The sequence below is a fragment of the Podospora anserina genome, chromosome 1 (assembly GCF_000226545.1).
Source record: "Podospora anserina S mat+ genomic DNA chromosome 1, supercontig 1".
In the NCBI taxonomy this organism is placed as follows: Eukaryota; Fungi; Ascomycota; class Sordariomycetes; order Sordariales; family Podosporaceae; genus Podospora; species Podospora anserina.
The window spans coordinates 2,940,182-2,955,941 of NW_001914859.1; the positions used below are offsets into that span (position 1 = coordinate 2,940,182).

At 52.0% G+C, this 15,760-nt stretch overlaps 6 protein-coding genes across 6 annotated transcripts; 3 read left to right on the plus strand and 3 right to left on the minus strand.

The window, feature by feature from the left end:
• Window positions 1-1,321: 1,321 nt before the first annotated feature.
• On the minus strand, window positions 1,322-2,290 carry PODANS_1_8280 (uncharacterized protein; the record flags this gene model as incomplete). The annotated part of the gene is made up of 2 exons (XM_001913018.1): window positions 1,322-1,410; window positions 1,501-2,290. The coding sequence occupies 2 exons, from the start codon at window positions 2,288-2,290 to the stop codon at window positions 1,322-1,324; spliced, it is 879 nt and encodes a 292-aa protein (XP_001913053.1).
• A 3,197-nt stretch (window positions 2,291-5,487) lies between these two features.
• PODANS_1_8284 (uncharacterized protein) lies at window positions 5,488-6,048 on the plus strand (the record flags this gene model as incomplete). Its single annotated transcript, XM_001913019.1, has 1 exon — window positions 5,488-6,048. One exon carries the CDS (start codon window positions 5,488-5,490, stop codon window positions 6,046-6,048), a length of 561 nt encoding a protein of 186 aa, XP_001913054.1.
• Window positions 6,049-7,257: 1,209 nt separating this feature from the next.
• PODANS_1_8287 (uncharacterized protein) lies at window positions 7,258-7,946 on the plus strand (the record flags this gene model as incomplete). Its single annotated transcript, XM_001913020.1, has 2 exons — window positions 7,258-7,837; window positions 7,885-7,946. 2 exons carry the CDS (start codon window positions 7,258-7,260, stop codon window positions 7,944-7,946), a joined length of 642 nt encoding a protein of 213 aa, XP_001913055.1.
• A 2,006-nt stretch (window positions 7,947-9,952) lies between these two features.
• Window positions 9,953-10,618, plus strand: PODANS_1_8290 (uncharacterized protein; the record flags this gene model as incomplete). Its single annotated transcript, XM_001913021.1, has 1 exon — window positions 9,953-10,618. The coding sequence occupies one exon, from the start codon at window positions 9,953-9,955 to the stop codon at window positions 10,616-10,618; it is 666 nt and encodes a 221-aa protein (XP_001913056.1).
• A 621-nt stretch (window positions 10,619-11,239) lies between these two features.
• Window positions 11,240-12,135, minus strand: PODANS_1_8300 (uncharacterized protein; the record flags this gene model as incomplete). Its single annotated transcript, XM_001913022.1, has 2 exons — window positions 11,240-11,669; window positions 11,732-12,135. 2 exons carry the CDS (start codon window positions 12,133-12,135, stop codon window positions 11,240-11,242), a joined length of 834 nt encoding a protein of 277 aa, XP_001913057.1.
• Window positions 12,136-13,099: 964 nt separating this feature from the next.
• PODANS_1_8310 (uncharacterized protein) lies at window positions 13,100-15,450 on the minus strand (the record flags this gene model as incomplete). The annotated part of the gene is made up of 3 exons (XM_001913023.1): window positions 13,100-13,723; window positions 13,778-13,832; window positions 13,886-15,450. 3 exons carry the CDS (start codon window positions 15,448-15,450, stop codon window positions 13,100-13,102), a joined length of 2,244 nt encoding a protein of 747 aa, XP_001913058.1.
• Between the last annotated feature and the right edge of the window lie 310 nt (window positions 15,451-15,760).

The following is a 15,760-nucleotide window of genomic DNA, read 5'->3' on the forward strand; positions in this document are numbered from 1 at the left end:
CGGGTTCGAGGGAGGTGGTTTGTTAAATGATTCGCGCGTCGTCCGTCGTCTGTGGTAAGCCGAGGTCTGGATCCTGTTAGGCCGAGTCTTAGCCTCAGTGAAACCCCCACTGGAAGCGATATCCAAACGCAGGCCGAGACAGCTAGGGACAGGTACAGGCAAACTTACCCAGGTTATGTTTGTCTAGGAACGGGTATCTTGAAGAAGAGAAGAATGAGAGAGAGCTGCACACTGAATGGTAGAAGGAGGACAAAGAGAAGCTGGTGTTGCGGCAGAGGGTGGCTTCTATAACGTCCCGGTTCGGACGCCTTGCGCTGTCCCTGACTTGCGAGGTTGCCGAGGCTTGGACGGTTGCCACTGGATCCGGGCAGTCCACACATCACATGCAGCCTGCCCCCCCCCCCGCCCAAACAACAGCTCAATGTGGAATTCCCCGAGCTCGTCGGTCCTCTCGCGAAGAGACCAGCAACCCCCTGTTACCCCAGTTTTACCCCAAGTTGAGCCCGGCAAAAAGTCAGTCGCAAAGCTGCTGATGGAACGTGGGAGGACACTTCAATGACATGTGATGCATTGAGGTCCAAGAAAGGCTGCAGCCTTGGCGACACTGGGCTCATCACTTGATCAAATCCTCACTTCGGACCACGGCCACGTCCTTGCCTTAATTGCATCGCAATGGCCGAGGATGTTGTCGACTGCAGACCGACACATGGCCGTGGGAACATTTGGACCTTGGGTGTCGGAATTGAACCATCAACCCCAAAGTCTCCAACCGGGGGCTTGTAAGGCTTGGCTCTGAAGTTAGCCAGCGCCAGGCGCTCTTACAAATCCTAGCCCACCGATTCGTCGCCGCCTTCGTCTTCACACCCGATGAATCAGCTGACGTCACTGGAGATTCCGTGCGCTGATGGAACTAACACCTCGAACATGAGGCTTCAAATATTCATTGTTTTATGATACTAGATACACTTTGACTATTGGATTCGAGGCTCCGAGCGAAGGCAAAAGAGGATTGCCAATTCCATGAGAACGGCTTGCCTCCACCGGTCAGGTGGCGCGATGCCCAGAATAGGATTTGGAATGGCTTCATATTTGTAGTGTAGGTTCAAATGCAACTATGTCCCCATGTAAGCAAACTACGCGTGCTCGCTGATTCTTGCTAATTCATACCGAAAATTAAGTAAACAAGAAACCCATTGAATCCATATCTAATTCCTACGCCGAACAGCCCAGCCAGATCTTGGTGATGTTTTTGAACTCCCGCCAGCCGTTATCCATTCTCCCCATTCCTAACAACACATTGCTCCCTTACCACCCTCCCCCTTCACTCAAGCTCAATCTCAACCTTCTCCGCAATCACATACCAAATCGCCGCCTCAACAATCCGACAAACAATCTTCAAGTCACTCTCATCTGTCCACATCATCTCACGTCAGCCCTCTCACATCAACCCCATAGGTAGGTAGGTAGGTAGGTATCAAAAACAAAGAATAGAGAACTCACCCCTAGGAGCATAAACCATACTAAACGTCTCCGGCAACGGCGCCCTAACCCACCCGCTCCACGCCATCGGATGCCTCTGCCCCCACCCCTTCTCCAAAATCTCCTTGATATCATCCGGGTGCAAGTTCATATGCATCGACCGATCCGAACTGTGAATATGGACAATCTCCCCGTTCCCACAAACATTCAACGGGTGTCTCGCAAACAGCGCAAACCCGTGCTTCTCCAGACAAGACGTTGCGGTGACAAACACACTGGGGTGCTTCTTTGACAGGTTCTCGAGTGCTGCCCTCAGTCGGTTGTAGCACTCTACTGAGCCGTGCTGGTTTAGCTGACGCTGGGGTGCCAGACCGGCTACGGTTGGGCGAGGGCCCGGGCGGTAAGGGAGTTTGGATAGGATCCCGGTGGAGGGGGAGGAGACGACGTCCCGAGGGGGGGGTGTGAAGGGGTCGCGGAGGGTGAAGAGGCGGTAAAAGGTTAGACGGGCGTAGCCGGAGGGGGTGGGGGGTGTCCCACCGGGGCCGAGCTTGAGGAAGTTGAGGTAGTCGTTGTGGATGAGGAGGGCGATGGGGACGGCGATGATGAGGAACTCGAGGAGGAGGTGGTCAACGAAGTGCATTCCCAGGACTGTCAGGATGGAGACGGCCAGGAGGGCGGAGGCGTCGAGTGTTACGTAGAATGGGTCTTGGCGGATGACCATGTTGACGGTGGGTTGCTGTTGTTGGGAGGACGGGTCGGCGGGTAGGGAGGACATGGTTTTTGATGGCTCTGAGGTGACTGTGAGAGACATTTTGGACGATGCGATATCGTTAATATTGGTGGTGATATTGGTGTTGGGACTGTTGTGAGAGCACTCTGGGACCTAACAGTCCGAGCTATTTTGATTGATTTCAGCGTCGAGATGTCCAGCTGTTAGCAAAGCCAATATTCATGTCAGTGAGATGGATGGTTGTGGTTATCGGTTGGGCTTGAGCATTCTTCAACACAGGGAGAGGACGAGATGGTCTTGTACGGCGATTCTATGTGCCTCCCGGGTCACTAGGGGTGAAAGCGGAAGAGGGCGGAGATATACAAGTAATACCAAGCGATTATCGGCAGCAAGGCAGGTGAGACAACAGGTTGAGTTTCCAGAGTGTTCTAGTGAAGCGTGATGGCTCACTGCATATATAGACGATTCGGTGAAGACCACACGGCCCATGCCACGACAAGGTGCATATTTGAAGCCCTGGTGTCTAGGATGTAAGGATGTGAAAGATCATGAACGACTGGTGGAACAATGGTGTCACCATGCGTTTAAGTGGGCCGCAGAGCAGGGCAGAGGGGGGCTGTCATCACTCGATGAGAACAAAGCAACCCTTTCCGTTCGGGTGGTAGCCGTAAGCTGATGCCCACTCAGGGTACCAAGCCCGCCCGATGCTGATCCCAGCTGCATGTATGCGACTTATGAAGGAGCTAGCTTCAAATGCAGATGTCAAACGTGATATCTCGTAGATTCCGAAAGTTATGTTTTGTTGGATGGGAAACTGTTGTGTTCAGGAAGACAGTTTTCTTTCATGAGGAGGACGTCATGGTGGACTCGAGGGTTTGATCTGCATTGGCGTGTGTCTTCCATTGATGAATTTTGCTTGGGAGATAGGAATTAATAGACGTGGTGACGTCTGTTGATGATATGTGCAAGGTGTCTCACCCAAAGGCAACTTCCGTGTAAGTCGAACATCAAAAAGTGCCATTGCCTCGTTGCAGCCTTCGATGCCTTTGGTTTGCAATAGCATCAACCTCAAGTCGACAAACCATTCCAACTTGGAGAGTCCGAAAATGTTTCGGTTCTACCATGCCCGTTATTCAAATCAACTATTGTACTGCCATCCCACGCACTCAGGTTCCCCTCTCGGACGCATTCTTCAAAACTTGAAGAACTGGCAGGTCTTATGATCTACTGCATTGAAGAAAAGCCATCTGATTCGTCTATACCCAGCCTATTCACACTGCAGAGCTAACGATGCGAGTACACCCGGACCAACAACCAAGGCGGCCTATAGACGATGTTGTGGCTTTTCGACGTTACTGACCTGTGTCTTTCATCGACGATCATGCAGCATGGATGCTCTTTTGCACCAAAAAAGGGAAGCCGAAAGCAAATGAAACTGTCAAGTCACACCGAGGAATTGGACGATCTTGCCATCAAGTCGCATCAGTCTCAATTGATTGCAGAAAATGAAGCGATGTGATATATTTTCAATAGAATTAATGTCGCGTAAGGTAGTGAAGTCTGGCAGCGACGTCATAGAATGGTGGTGGAGGAGATGAGCTTGGTGGGGTGTTGCCGTGGATACCACGGTCCAAAAGTCAATAAAAAATGATCAACGTTTCTACTGGAGCATGGGATGACAATCACCCAGATACAAGAGCTTTTCAGTGATGCCTTGCGATGATATATCATGTGGCTATGTCTGGCCGCTCCTCGACCATGAAGAGGTACCATTCAGGCGAGGTAGGTACACCCACATTCATGTATGATCAGTGAGCTCGCATGCGCTGTCATGGATATTTAGGTATCTAGCTAAGTGCATAGCCCCTCTAGACGAATATAACAGGTGACTGAACAGTTGCCGACTTTCCTAAATTTATGCCGTTGACGGTGCTATCATAACTATCTGCTTCAGCTACTTGGTTGATGAAGCCAGGCTGTAAGACATAACCAAACAAAAGCAACCTCTACAGCTTCTTGGGCCACAACCATTCTGCTGTTCGTTGGGCTCATTGAGTGTGGTTGAATACTGCCCTCTTGTGGCATTTCTGCTGAGCTGAACCCCGACTAACATTTATTTTTCAACTGGAAGGCACTTCGAGCCGGTTCTTTCTTCATAGAGTTTTCCATGCTCGCTTGACATCCTGCTCGAACCACAAGGCTCCTTGGCTCCCTCTTCTGCTGAACACGGCGCTGGCCGCTGTTTGCACAGTCTGCTACCTGCTCATTATCATTCTTTATTTGGCCCCAAATGGCTATCAAATCAAGTCGTTATTGCATCCGGGCGTCGGCACAATCAAACCTACCGCCGTTGTGGGTTTTGCTGCAACCCTCGCCGCCTCAACATCGACCTTGGTAACAAGCTGCATGGAGCAATCGTTTAGCTTGCTTCTGGAGCGTCAAGAAGCAGTAGTCGCGCGTCAAATCGAAGCTAACTTTGACATGGCTACCTTGCAGGCCTTTGCCAAAGATCTGAATGCTTCCAGTCTGGTGTTGACCTATTCCAAGACCACTGCCGTGTATGTTTACAGCCCCATGTTTCTGCTTGCTCTTCGTGCGCCGTTTCTAGCAGTAATACTCGAAACCTGGGGCCGGTGCATGTCGGCAGCGCCGAAGGAGTTATAGGTATGACCCCATAGCTACTACTCGTCTTGGGCCTGTTGGGGGCCTTGCATCAGGTCCAACTCGAGCATCACCCACAACTGGAAGGAGTCCTCAGAATGAAGGAAAATCTAACAAATCACACACAAATCCCAGATGCCAAAACCAAAAAGCCCTGAACGCCATGTCTCCACTTAACGTTTTCAACTGAGGTCCTCTGATGAAAGCCCCGACCCCAGAGCGGGCCGCAATGTCTGCTCTGGAGTCAATATTGTGATGGCTCAGGGTAGACCCAGCCCCGGACTTGGTTCTTGGCGTGAGGCGTTGCCCCTGCGATCAAGTTAGGTAAAAGTTAACTTTGAGTTTTGGACATACAAGCCACCTACCCGGGTAGTAGGTGAGTGGCTTGATGCCACTGGTTCTGGAGGGCCCATTATGAAGGAAACCCAGATTTAAGCTAGGTCGGCACATCTCACTTCGTTCATCACAGTATTTCCACTCAGATCAAGTGCCCGCTCCTCTTCTCAAGGCCGACTTTGAAGTCTCTCAGTATCTCTCGTCAATTGGACGGACAGTACCACTCAAACGACGGCCAACCTACGAGCGACATATCGAAAAGAATAATCAAGACTTGCTACATGCCCAAAATGTTTAGACAATGCTACGAGATTTGGCCTGGTGACGCGCCAGCGGGCGCCGAGGTTCGTGAGGCCGCACAAATCCTCGTTGATATGTCAGCCAGCGCTTGGGAGCGGGACAATGCCGCCGAGTGTCCTCCGCTCCTTACCAAAGGTCCTCGCGCTCCCGAACGACCACATCCCGAGGTCCTCGAACAAGATGAGGCTCTCGACCCTGATGCCACGGATGAAGAAAATTACGACGACGTTGCTGGCCCTTCCAATCATCAACCACAACCGTCGTCAAGCAAGAGGGGTAGGGCTGAACAGCGAGCGCAGCGGCTACAGAGAGATGGCGTGCTCCAGACCGGCGATGCTCGTTGCGAAACGTGCAAAGCGTACGAGAGTAGCTCCAAACCAAGCCCAAAAAGTCGTAAAAGCGGCTTTCAATGCCGTATACTGGAGGGAGAATCCCGCGCTTGTGCTCGCTGCGTTGCTGGGCGGGAAAGATGCAGTTTGGTCGGACGTAAACGACACCAAGAGGCCGAACAACTCGAAACATCTAAGCGACGCAAGGGATGAGCCCCCTCTGGCACTCGGCACCCACCTACAACATATATACACCTTCACCTCGTCTTACGACGCCTCCTCTCATTCACCTTGGCACTTGTCGACAACCCTTTGGGCATTTACTGACCGTGACCTTCAAGACCCGTCAATTACACAAAGAGACCCCCCCTTACCGGGACGGACCCACCTAATATCTGGGGCTTGACGGCTTTTCAAGTTTGCAAATCAAGCCAAAAGGAAGGCTTGATTTAACTTGGTTAAAAATGAGCTTTACTTGACTTGATTTACTTACTTATTTGACTTGACCGTCAAGTAAGTAATTGCTTGACTTAGTATCTCTACACGCTCAGCCGGCGCTTCAAAGTTCAGCATAAACGCCACATAGACCGCCATCAGTGGACGGATTTTCCAGTTGTCCTTACTTTAAGGATTTGATTGATGAAGCCTTCTCGATAAAATTTAATCATAGCTGATGATATATGATAGAACGACAGTGTCTCATGCTTCAAAACTTGTAGATGTTAAAGGAAGCCCGGAGAACGACATCTGGCATGCAACACTTCAACTCGATCATCAGGTGACTTGGTTTGTAGATTATTTGAGACATTTCAAGTATCATCTGTCACCTGCTGCCTGACTGTTCAAAAAGAAGATGTGAATGAAGGATGTTTTGGACTTGGGGGGAACGACCTGATATGCCAAGACGTGCCCCCTTTTTACCCCTACTCCCGTCCGTGCTTCACAACATATTGGCACCAGACTGACCGTGGCCGCACCACTCTTGCATCAAAAAACGAAATTAATTCGGAAGAGTGTTCACAATGATTTAGTTTTGGGCTCTTCAAAGCCGTCCAGTTCGAGTGCCTGAACATTACTATTCTCTGACAATAGTATACTTCTCAACAGCGGACAAAGGAATCTGAACAACCCCGTTGTCTCTATTCCCAGGCTTCAACAAAGCAATCACAAGGCTTCCACATTCAAGGCCACCATCAACATTGCCATTTAAACACTTTGATATCCCTCGACCTCAAGTGAGATCTTTTCATCCCGCACACCAGTCAAGCATTCCCTCCCTTCAAGTCCCTCTGTCTCTAGAACCAGTCCCGGTGACATAAGGTTTACTTCTCTGAAGCAAGGAATCAACTGGTGGTGTCACCAACATTCATTGCTTTCCTACTCATCCCTTCCACCAAGAACACCAACTGTTTCCCAGTCACAATGGCCACCCCCCTCTATCCCCCGGAGCGCAGGAGCAGGATCAAGACCCTCCTAGACAAACTCCTCGGCCGAAACCCCAAATTCTTCAAGGTCATCAGGACCAGAAAGCTGAAATCCGCCAATGTACCCCACCCAGAGATGATGGAAGACGCATCCCACGACGCCGCCCTCCCAGACCCCTCCTTCACTACCTTTGCCAGCTCTTCTACCAACTACACTGCCCCTCCCAACAACCAAGGATGCCGTAGTCTCCTCTGCTTCACTAATCATCCCAACAGCAGCAACAGCACCACTTCATCGACCGGTGCCCGCACCTCTGCATTCTACGCCACTGGCCCATCACGTAGTTGTGCCGTGTTGGAAGGGACGCTAATCCCCACTGCTATCCAGCCCCAGACTTTCTTCCTGAGAGGTGTCCCCATACCGGAGAGCGCCAGTTCTGCTTCTTTCTCTCGTGACGATGATGATGTGAATGGACTCCCCGATGACAGGCGGACGCTTCCTAGTCAGAGGCGCCGCCAGCCGGGACTTGGACGGACGGGGAACATGAGGGATATGAGGCAGGCTTATCTTGATTCAGGTAGGTGAGCAAGGTTCTGTGAGGAGGTGAGTAAGTGAATTTGTAAGATTGGAGAGATGAGGCTGGTCCTTGCGAGATTCACCACCATGGCCAGACTGGGGTGACATGACATCGATAATACATAATTCTTTTTTTTTGGTCAATTGAACTAACTAACTTTCAGTGTGCTATTTCTGTGCAATTTTGTGTGTCGTGTTTTTGTGTTGTTGGAAGAAGTGAGGGAGCGCGTTGTTGCCCGCCCAGCAAAGTCGCAAAAACTCGACTGGCAAGCAGAAGCACGACTCCAAGAACCGCAACACTTAAGGATCACATGAAGCCCAGACCTACATCAAACAAAACAGATAGGAAAAGCTGATATCATGTAATATGAAGAAAAGAAGCAAAAAATGGCAAAAGCTCACCGGCCAACCCGTGGGGTGGCCGGCTACGAAAGCTGTTTCGGGGTCAAACAACTTTGCTTCGTAGGGGACTCGAACTGGGCCTGTCCGAATCCCCGGATTGGGTGGGCGGACAGCCAGCCCACTTGACCATTTGGCCGTCGGATAGTGGGCTGCTGTTGGAAGGTACAACTTGGAACTACTATAAGTACTGCCTGCTCTTGCTCATGAGGAAGGAACGAGTTTCAAGGGTGACTGTTTGTCAGCGGGAGCCTTCGCCGTGACTTGCTCTTGCCCCGACCAACCACCTGATCGTCTTTCTGCTTCCATGTCAAATTGAAATCGAGAGAAACAGTATTGGGCCTGACAGTCACCCAGCGGGCTGAAGTAAACTTTCATCCAAGATATTGTAGCATGGATGTTGGCTGTTAGCTACCGTAATAAAAGGTGAAACTTGGGGGATTTCTCCCAGTTGAAGGTTGACTTGCGCGGCCTCATCTTTGCAATCCCAGACTGACGGACAGACTCGCACACAAATTTGATGTGGTTACACATCTCCCGCAAGACAAAAAGACATTCTGAATTTCATGGAACACATGTGACCTGTTGATCAACGTCTTACATTACCCTCTTGGTATCTGGAGTCTTGCGGCAAAGTGCCACCCGGCTGGGAACCGCCTGACGACCTCGACAAAGTACGGGCGGGGCAGTTAAGAGACCAGGTCAAGAACAAAAAAAAATACTCTACATGACAGTTCTACAGTGGCCAATATCACGGTAAGCCCGACAAAAACTGTCCCTGGCGAAAAGCCGAAAGAATGTTGCATCAAAGCGACAGGCTACGACAGGCCCAGAGCCTCATCCACCACGCCGGGTCAGCCAAGCTGCAGCATTGACGAGATTCACGGAAATATGATCTAGAGTTTCTCGTCAAAGATTTTTGCTGGTGAATACTGGATGTGCATCACGGCAAACACCGATCAAAAGTGAGTGGGAGCAACTCCGGCCATGACCCCTGAACAATAAGCCGAGCCTTCCTAATCGGGACTTGAATAAACACTGAATAGGGGCTTGCCCCAGACACCCAAACTTCGGCATACTCGACAGACAAAAGAAAGCCCAGACACGCGACAAACATGTGGCCCGGTCACATCGTGTCTTTGATGATCTGTCTTGTCCTCGGGAAGCCATCGTAGAGTCTGCACCGGACTCGACGGCAAGGTCCATGAGCTGCGAATGAGTTTGCCTTCTTGCTTTTGATCGACTACAACATCTTTGTCGCGGATCGATCAATTCCTGGATTCTAGACAGCGCGTTGCCTATTCGGGGTCTGAATAGTTCATTGACATCCACCGGCATCCTCCAAAGTCTGGGCCACGGCAACAATAAACTCTTCCGTCTGAACGGAACATGTCTTTTGTCGAATGCTCCTGGGGATGTCCGATATGACCTGCTTATTCTTTGAACCTGTGCTATGGATAGCAACTGCTGAAGTGCCTCCACCACCTTCAGTGCTCACTCAATAGAGCCCTATTGACACAATAAACACCAGCCCCTGAATAGGGGCGCTTTCGGATATAAAAGGCCTCGTCCATCACCACCATCTCTCTCCCTTTCCTTTCCTTTCCTTTCCTTTCCTCCTCATCCCGCTCAAGTCAGTCTTTGAATACTTCAGCTTCTTCACAACCCCTTTTTTTTAAAAAAAAAACAAAAAACTTCCCAACCAAAAACCACCAAAATGAAGTTTTCCACCCCCCTCGCTCTCCTCGCCGTCGCTGCCGTCGACGCCGCTGTTGTCCAGGAGGACAAGCGCTGGTGCAACACCGAGGGCCAGGCCTGCAACACCGTTGCCCGCGCCGCCGAGGCTTTCACCAACGCCATCAAGGCCTCCGGCGTCGTTGCCCGTGACGACTCCGCCGCCGCTCAGGTCGCCGCCCGCCAGGTCGACCAGCTCGCCCTCGCCATCTCCGCCTCCCAGGCCGACCCCATCACCTTCTACACCGCCCTCGGCCTCGGTGACCAGTTCACCCTCGAGGAGAAGCCCCACGCCGAGAAGCGCGAGGCCGCCCCCCAGTGGTGCCTCCGCTTCGTCGGCCAGTCCTGCTGGAAGCGCAACGCCGCCCCCGAGGACGTCAAGCGGTGCACCGCCGAGGACGGCGCCTGCACCAAGGCCAAGCGCGCCGCCGAGGCCGTCATCAACGCCATCGAGGCTTCCGCCGACAACCTCGCCAAGCGTGAGGCCGCCCCCCAGTGGTGCCTCCGTTTCGTCGGCCAGTCCTGCTGGAAGCGCAACGCCGCCCCCGAGGCTGCCTGCAACGCCCCCGACGGCGCCTGCACCAAGGCCACCCGCGACATCCACGCCATGTACAACGCTGCCCGCCACATCATCGATGCCTCCGCTTAAGCGGCTCGTTGGTCAACTCGGCAACAGCAAGAGTGACGCTCTTCTCCTTCTTTGTATATGGTTGGCGACATAGAAAACGACAGATCCCTTCTCAAGACAAGTCACCCCTCCACCCTCGCAACAACACGTTAGAAAACCGATGATATACATCCCTTTCTTCGACAAATACCCTTATTCACCTTCTTCGCGCGGGCACTGAACCCGACATCTGGCAAGTTCTTTACACTTGCATTTCCCAACATGAGCATCGCCTTCGTTTGCTTCAACCGGTTTCCCGAGAGTTGGAGTAGGGTCGGCAGTCCAACACTTTTTAGTATCGCGGGGTGGACATCTGTCAACTTTTTCATAGTTACATAACAAACAAATACATATTTATTCTGGCGTTGGGCCGGCAAAAAACCATTTGTTCTCTATGCCTTGACGTGAAGTGTGACCTGTGCCAATGTTAGCCCCTGAGACCTGAGCATGATCATCCAGACCTTGTTCTCTCCAATGCACATTCACCCAACAACTACAGGCTCAAGTTTGTTCAAAAATGTTGAAATTCCCGCTTGCTTTGCTTTTGGCTCCTTTATACATGACAGCCCCATCCATCCCCACCCCTGGACATCATCATCACAATTACATCAACAACCTCCAAGCACCCAACATCAACGCCGCAAACCCCGTGCATACCCCCATCAACCACTGCAAAGTCTGAAACTTGACCTGCTCCAACTGCTGCCTCAACGCCGCAACCTCCTGCTCAATCTTCGTCTCCGTCTCCTTAATCTTCAACTCCTGACTCACCGCCTCCTCCCTTATCCTCCCCTTCTCCAAGTTCAAGTCCAGCCTCACGCTCGCCTGCGTGCGACCAATCTCGTCCCGCAGTCTCGAGCTCAGCTTGGCGATGTCATTCGTCAACCTCTCGTGCGCGGCCCGCGTGGTGTTGGACTCGGTCGAGTCGGCTGACAGGAGCTCCGAGCGGAGCTTGGCAAAGTCTACTTTTTGGGTGTAGGTTGTTTTGGCTGCTTCTTCGCGGGGGACCATGGTACGGGTGAGGTTTTGGATGCTGTAGACGGCACAAGGTTAACAACATGGGGTTGAAGAAGGGAAGGGGGACAGGGGGGGTACCTCTCTTCAATAACATCGTTCAGAACCTTCATCATGGCCACTGCTTGCTCCTCCGTGAAACCTTCTTCCTGCAGCCGCTGGACAAAGCGGAGGGTGTCAAAGTGGTGATCACGCTGGCGGGAGGGGGTCGTGGAAAAGGGGCGTCCCTGGTTCTGAGAGAAACATGGTGGGCTGGCGCGGAAGTGCGCGGTGAGACTGCGCTTTGGGATAGTAGTAGGTGTCCCTTTTGAGGAGCCGGAGGTGTGGTATGTTCTCTTGTGAGGTGGTTGTCGAGAAAGGGAGGCGTTGCTGCTGTCTCTGGCTTGCTGGAGCAGCGCGGCCGAAGCTCCGGTGATGCTGCCGCTTGGGCCGGTCCAGCTAAGCCGGGGGAGGAGGAAGCGCGGGAGGGATTGTGCGGCCGTCATGGTAGGTATTCCGTTAAAGCAGTAGTCGCTCAGGCATCTGTTCAAATATCAGGTTCGTAAGAAGCAGGCAATCCAGGGCGATGATCGTCTTTGGAGCTCCCAGACGCAGTCAGTCATTCCGGTTTCCGGGAAGCAGCGGCATCCAATGTCGCATGCCAAGCCAAGCCCCCTTTGCCCAACTTCCCACCATCCGTTCCATCCAAACCCGCTTTCAGCCACAACCCCCCCAAACCCACCAGCCACACTAGGCCCAAGCTCAGCCCCACCACCCAAATCCGCCCATAAAACCTCTCTTTGCCTTTCCAGATTTGATTTTTTTCCCTTTTACTTCTTCATATTGAACAACGCAAATTATCACATTCACACAGGACTAGTTACCTTATATGCGATTGAGAGGTTCGCTTTCTGCTATTCTTCGGGATGGCAATCGTCTGGACCCACGACCAGTTTGCATTCGTCTCTGGCTGTAAATGGAGAACAAACCACAAAAATGCTTGATCTTGGGTGCGGTTCTCTTCTTCCCGTGGAGAGGGGCGCAATGATTGAACATACATTTCTTTTGCTTTATATTTGGAGTGTTTTGATTTGATTTGCCTCTGTCCACTATTCGGTCTGTAAAAGAGGACTTGTGGGTGGTCGTTGTCTTGCAACTTTGCTTGCTCATCTGGATGGCAAGAAAACTCTGTAATCTGCGAAACTTCGCGACTCCTGCAAAAGTTGTCTGCTTCCAGCATGGGACCATTTGTGTGGTCCAGGTCGAATTTTGCAAAGGGGGGAATCTCAGAAAACTCTGTCAGTATGAGTATTTTGCATTTGGGTGAGTCCACAGAAACTCAAGCCTGTGGTGGAAGAGAGTTATAGTCACGACTGCATCAATGGTTGGTCAATGTCAATAATGAGAAACAAGTTGAGGTAATTACCAGGCTCGACACCAAGCACAAAGAGTTTATTCGTGGCATTAAATCTACTTTTTAGCCTTCACCTTCTCCTTCTTCTCCTTGGGCTTCGCCTTCTCCGTAGTCTTCTCCTCCGCCTTCTCGACCTTGGGTGTCTCCTTGGTCTTCTCCTTCTTGTCCTTCTTCTCCTTCTTCTCCGACTTGGCCTCGGCCTTCTCAGCCTTCTCCTTGGGCGCTTCCTTCTCCCTGGTCACTTCCTTCGTAGGCTCCTCCTCGGACGTCTCCTCCTTCATCCCCTTCTTCTCCTTCTTCTCTCCCTTCTTCAACGCCCTAGGATCCAGACCGCGTCTCCTCATGGCGTTGCGCTTCGCGCGCTCAATGTAGTCCGCATCCTGATCGTCATCGAAACCACCAAAGTCATCCTTCGCCTCCTCGCCAGCCTCCTCGGTAGCGATGGGGGTCTTGTCAATGACCATGGCATCATCGTCGACGTTGCGAGTGACAGCCTTGTCCTTCTTGCCGTTGGCAAGGACAGCATTTGGAGGCGTTGGGCCGATCTTCTGGAACTTGGCTACGAAGAAACCGTCGACGTTGTACAAGTGAGGATAGTAGCGGCGGGTCAGCTTGAGACTGGGGTGGAACTCCTTGCCCATGAAGCTAGTGAACCCTTCTTTACCGAATGGCAAGCCAGTCTGTACAAAACATTAGCATTGTAATCTGAAGTAATTCGAGTGGGACAGTCATACCTCGACTAATCTGACGTTGGGGCGGCGGCTCAAAGCATAGGCGACGACTTGTTCGCTAAAAGAAAGGGTCAGTAAAGGTTGTCGTAAGAGTTCCTCATCAAGACTTACTTTTCCTCAACAGCGACACTACAGGTAGAGTAGACCAGGTAGCCACCGGTCTTGCTGGCATGGTTGACCGAGTCGATCGCAGCCAGGATCAGCTGCTTTTGAAGATGTGGCAATTGCTGGAAGTCCTTCTCGTCTCTGTTGGTCTTGACTGACGGATCCTTGGCAATAACACCAGTACCCGAGCATGGGGCATCCAACAAGACTCTATCGAACCCGCCCATAACACGAGGGAACTCGCGGGCATCGTAATTGCAGACAATGGTATTTCTGACACCAAGACGGTGAATGTTACCAATCAAACCCTTGGCACGAGCCTTGCTGGGATCGTTGGCAAAGATAACACCAGTGTTCTTCATCAGCGCCGCCATATGCGTAGTTTTACCACCGGGTGCAGAGGCCATATCCAGGCAGCGCTCGTTCTCCTGTGGGCACAGGGCCATGACGGGGAGGAAAGAAGAGGCGGCTTGTAGGATGTAATGACCAGCGAGGTACTCGGGCGTAGCACCCAGAGGCACGTTGGAGTCGAAAACTTGCAGACCGACCTTGGACCACTTTCCAACTGGCTCCAAAGTAACACCGCGGTTGATCAAAGCCTGGGCGAGATCGCGACGATGGGTGCGAAGGGTGTTTGTGCGGATGACAACAGGACGGGCACTTTCGTTGGCTTCGAAGAAAGCAAACGCTTCTCTGGGGGGGAAGAGATTCATCAGCTTCTCCGCCAGGAACTCGTTGTAGCCATAGTAGGCGCAAACGTCCTTCAAGAGCTGGTTGGTGTACTCGGCTCTGTCCCGCCCCTCCTCAGCAAGCTCGCCGAAATCTTCAAGCACCCGAATTGTCTCTGTTATCCTGGTTCTCAACATCTGGAGATCGGGGGCCAACAAGCTCTTGGTCTTGGCGGCCAGGTCTTCGTCTTCGTCGTCGCTGTCGAGAACATGGGGCTTGTCGCCGTCGATGTTTGTTTGCATGGCATCTTCGCGCAACTCGGCTTCGTTTTCGGCCTCCTCTTCCTCCCTCTGTTGATCCAGTTTCCTCGACAGACCTTCGATATTGGCGGCAGTGAGCTTCTCCTCTCTTTCGTCATCATCCTCGTCTTCATCATCAGAGAAGACAAACTTCTCCTTCTTGCCTGCATCCTGATCCAGATCCGAATCGTAGACTGAGTCATCATCCGACCCAAGGAAGTCAGATCCCAACTTCAATTCCTCATCAGAACCAGCCTCATCCTCGAGGTCGGAGGCATCGAACTCATCATCCATCTCCTCGTCGGAATCTGATTGAGGCTCTGGGGCCTTCTTGCCCTTTGTCTTGGAGGCCTTCACGCCATTGCTGGGTGCGCTGGCTGTCTTCTTAGAGCCATTGGCCTGTCTCCCAGTTCCCTTTGTTCCTGTGGCGCTTTTGATCGCCTTCTCGGGCTTCTTGGATGCTGTGCGACGCTTCTTGCTTGAGTGTTCTTCGGCGGGGATGTCGTCGACTGGAATTCCCTTTTTGCGCTTCAAGTTGGCGAAGTGGGCTTCCGATAATGGCTCGGGAGGGCCCTGTTTCTTCATGCGACGGCCGACACCCATCTTGATTTAATGGCAGGTGCGATAGTGGGGGAGTGGTCTGTGATTGCTGAATGCGAAATGGTAGGCTTCCTGCAGAGGTTTCTCGCAGATATTTTGGCAACTTTTCTGTTATCGATAAGTAGTAACTTTTTTCCAGCTCTGAGCCACATCCAATCCCCTGCAATTCCCAGGGAACCCACATTGGGTGATCTGATTGGTGGAGACAGGTTGGTCTACGCTAGGCCGAATGCAGGATCCCTGCCTCCACACCTGGAGCCAAGAGCCGACGCTTTGCCTGGGAGACCTGGCCGGCAGCAGCAGCAAAGAGAAG